Genomic DNA, 3255 nt, shown 5'->3' with positions numbered 1-3255 from the left:
ACACACACACACACACACACACACACACACACACACACACACACACACACACACACACACACACACGAAATACACTCGGACACATTCATACACCAATGCTCATATACTTGTCAATTCACTCATACATACATTCACGTGTGTATATATGCGTATATGTGTATGTGATTGTACAATTATATACACACACACACACACACATATATATATATATATATATATATATACATACACACACACACACACATATATATATATATACATTAATATATGTATATATATATAATTGAATCTAATTCACAACCACTTTCATATTCACACTTCATACGTAAGTGTGTATTTACACACATACACACGCACACGCACACGCGCGCACATATACACACATACACACATCCAACACTCAAAAACACACAAACTCACGATGGAAGGTATTCTGTGGAATTTGTTTGAGGCTTATTCTGTGGTCAAATTTTGGTGAAAACATTAGCAAGAGACAAACTAAAAGTTAAGAATAGTCTAACAGCTGGGACTTAAACAAGGAAACAAGTTGAAGACTGGAAAACCTTAAGGGTGGGAAGGAATCGTGCTTCAATTGCAAACCACTATGGTGTTCCTACAAGGGAAGAACGGGGAAGTCCCGTCTCTCTCTCTCTCTCTCTCTCTCTCTGATTGTCTCCTTCTCCCTCACTCTCTTTCTCTTTTCATCTTTGTCTTTTCTTTCTTCGTAAAGATTTGAAGCGTTTAGGAGATTTATTGGTTGTTGAACCGTTTTATATTGTTAAGTAGTTCTCACAATTGATTAAATTCTCACCACCGGGTTTTCGGCTCTTTGGTAAAGAAATCAACGAAAGAAAAGTCAGTCACATTTGCCCGAACGTTAAACGGCATCAAAACTCTCTCAGCATGTACCGCCATTTCATAATTCGTTCCTCGCAAGTGTATGGCTGCGCTGTCATTGCGAAGGAAAATGGTTTTTAATTCGATCTATGTGTGTTGGGGTGGATTGGGTTAATTGCAGATGGAAATGGGAAACTGACATATTGTAAATTACGTAGAGAAAGCCTCCTGTTCTCCTTGTTGAGTCCTATCCACCAAAGACATCCCCCTTAGCATCGGTGAATTTTGTCTTAATTCTATTGTGTGTACATATGCCTTGTACCAAACGCTCGTTGTTTCGAAATCGGAAATGCCAGAGAGTAAATATATTAACAAAGGCCAGCAATATTTTATCCTGGACATCACTGAAATTCTTCTGATTACACACACGAATATAGGCACGAATGCACATACATAACATACGTCGCTAAGGCATTTAGAAACGTAAACTGAAACAGGCCGAAAAATTGTCCTCGCGACCACCAATGCCAAAACCGTGGCTATTCTCAGCGAGAATCCTTTACATGCAACCGAACAACAACAGATAAAAACATTTGAAAACTAATAAATAATACGAGTAGCAAAATTACAATCACCTCTAATTGTTCCTTAAACACTAAGATCAAGAATTTCAGAGATCAGAAAATGAAAACCAAATTCAATGGGTGAGAGATATGGGGGTGGGGGTGGAGGTGGGGGTGGAGGAAATACTTTCTCATTTATCTCAATATACATACGCGTGTGTGTGCATATAATATATATATATATATGTATATACATACACACACACACATATTTATGTATATGTATGTATGTACATGTGTGTGTATATGTATATGTATATATATGTGTGTGTGTGTATACATACATATATATATATATATATATATATATATATATATATATATATATATATATATATATATATATATATATATATATATATATATATATATATATATATATATATATACATATACATATGTACACATACATATATATATATATAAATATTAGCATACATCTATAAATATGTATATAAAATACAGATATGTACATATAAACAAATATTTATGTATATATATGTGCATATATATATGTATATGTATGTATTATATATATCTATATGTATGTACACATGCATACATATTCATATATATACATATATGCATGCATACATATTAATATGTATGCATATAAACTCACACGTGTATGTGTATATTTATACACATGTGTGTGTATGTGAGTGAGTGCCTGTACTTTTAATACTACATAGTTACTGTGCGTATGTTTCTTTGAGATGAATTGATGGTCCTATACAAGTTATTACAAGTAGGAAGTAAAAAAAACGAAAAAGCCCAAAATAACAACATGCAATATGAATTGTTAAATATTAGGAGTTTGCTACTAAGAAGTTGGTTTTCATTTTCCCTGTTGGACACAGCGACTAGCTATCGATTTAGCATTTAATGATCTATTGTAAGATTGTGTGTGTGTATGTGTGTGTGTGTGTGTGTGTTAGAATGTTGAAAACGTATTTATTTAGGGAACTAATTATAATTAACTGAAATCAAGTAACTTATTAAACCTAGAATGGTGATACCTAAATAATTAAATCTGTTACTATGATCTATGAGAAAACTTAGAGAGTAATTATGAATGTATACCTGTGCATACATATGTATATATATGCATTTTTATGTATTTACATTTGTACATATGTATACACACACACACACATATATATATACATACATATACATAGATATATAGATTTTTATGCGTGTGTTAGTGTATATCTATCTATATATACGCATATATATATGCATATATATATATAATATACATATGTGTATGTGTATATATATATATATATATGTATGTATGTATGCATATTTAAATATATATGTGTGCGTATGTGTGTTTTACAGTATTACGATTACCTATATTGCCTATATGTTTAACGGAATGTCATTTCGGCAGGAAATTCTGTAGGCTGTTTCGAGTTGATTTATTTGTTGGTCTGAGAATAAGGTTATGGTATAGGAAAATAAGGAGCGCGGTAACAGAAGAACATTATTTGGTCGGAATGGAACATCAAGCAGATTTCTTTAGAAACAATCAAAGCGTGTAAATTTTGGACTGACTTCTCGAAAGCACACTTTCCTACCTTTGCCAAAAACATCCAACGGTAATCTTTTGATGTCACCAATAAATCATCAAAGCTCGCTGAATTCAATCTCACTCAGACCTGAGAGTCGGAAATTAGTGAATAAATACTCTGTGATTAGTAAAATAGACTTTTTTTTTTTTGCAATTATTTTTTTTTTGTTATTTTTTTTGAGATATACTCACTATATATATATGTGTGTGTGTGTG

At 32.2% G+C, this 3255-nt stretch overlaps 1 protein-coding gene across 15 annotated transcripts in view; it reads right to left on the bottom strand.

Annotated features, from left to right (window-relative positions):
• The window catches only part of LOC106877140 (one cut domain family member 2), a 348210-nt gene that overhangs the window by 9353 nt on the left and 335602 nt on the right, over positions 1-3255 (bottom strand). For 2 of the 15 annotated variants that reach the window (XM_052973377.1, XM_052973380.1), the window contains one exon: positions 3047-3127. The exons of the other annotated variants lie outside the window; for them this stretch is intronic. In XM_052973377.1, the coding sequence (XP_052829337.1) occupies positions 3096-3127 (32 nt within the window). In that variant the 3' untranslated portion in view covers positions 3047-3095. The remainder of the gene's footprint in view (positions 1-3046; positions 3128-3255) is intronic. 15 annotated transcript variants of the gene reach the window in all.

This window comes from Octopus bimaculoides, chromosome 15, assembly GCF_001194135.2.
Source record: "Octopus bimaculoides isolate UCB-OBI-ISO-001 chromosome 15, ASM119413v2, whole genome shotgun sequence".
NCBI lineage: Eukaryota > Metazoa > Mollusca > Cephalopoda > Octopoda > Octopodidae > Octopus > Octopus bimaculoides.
Note: the sequence above shows the minus strand (reverse complement) of the source record. Positions and strands in the feature narration are given on the sequence as shown.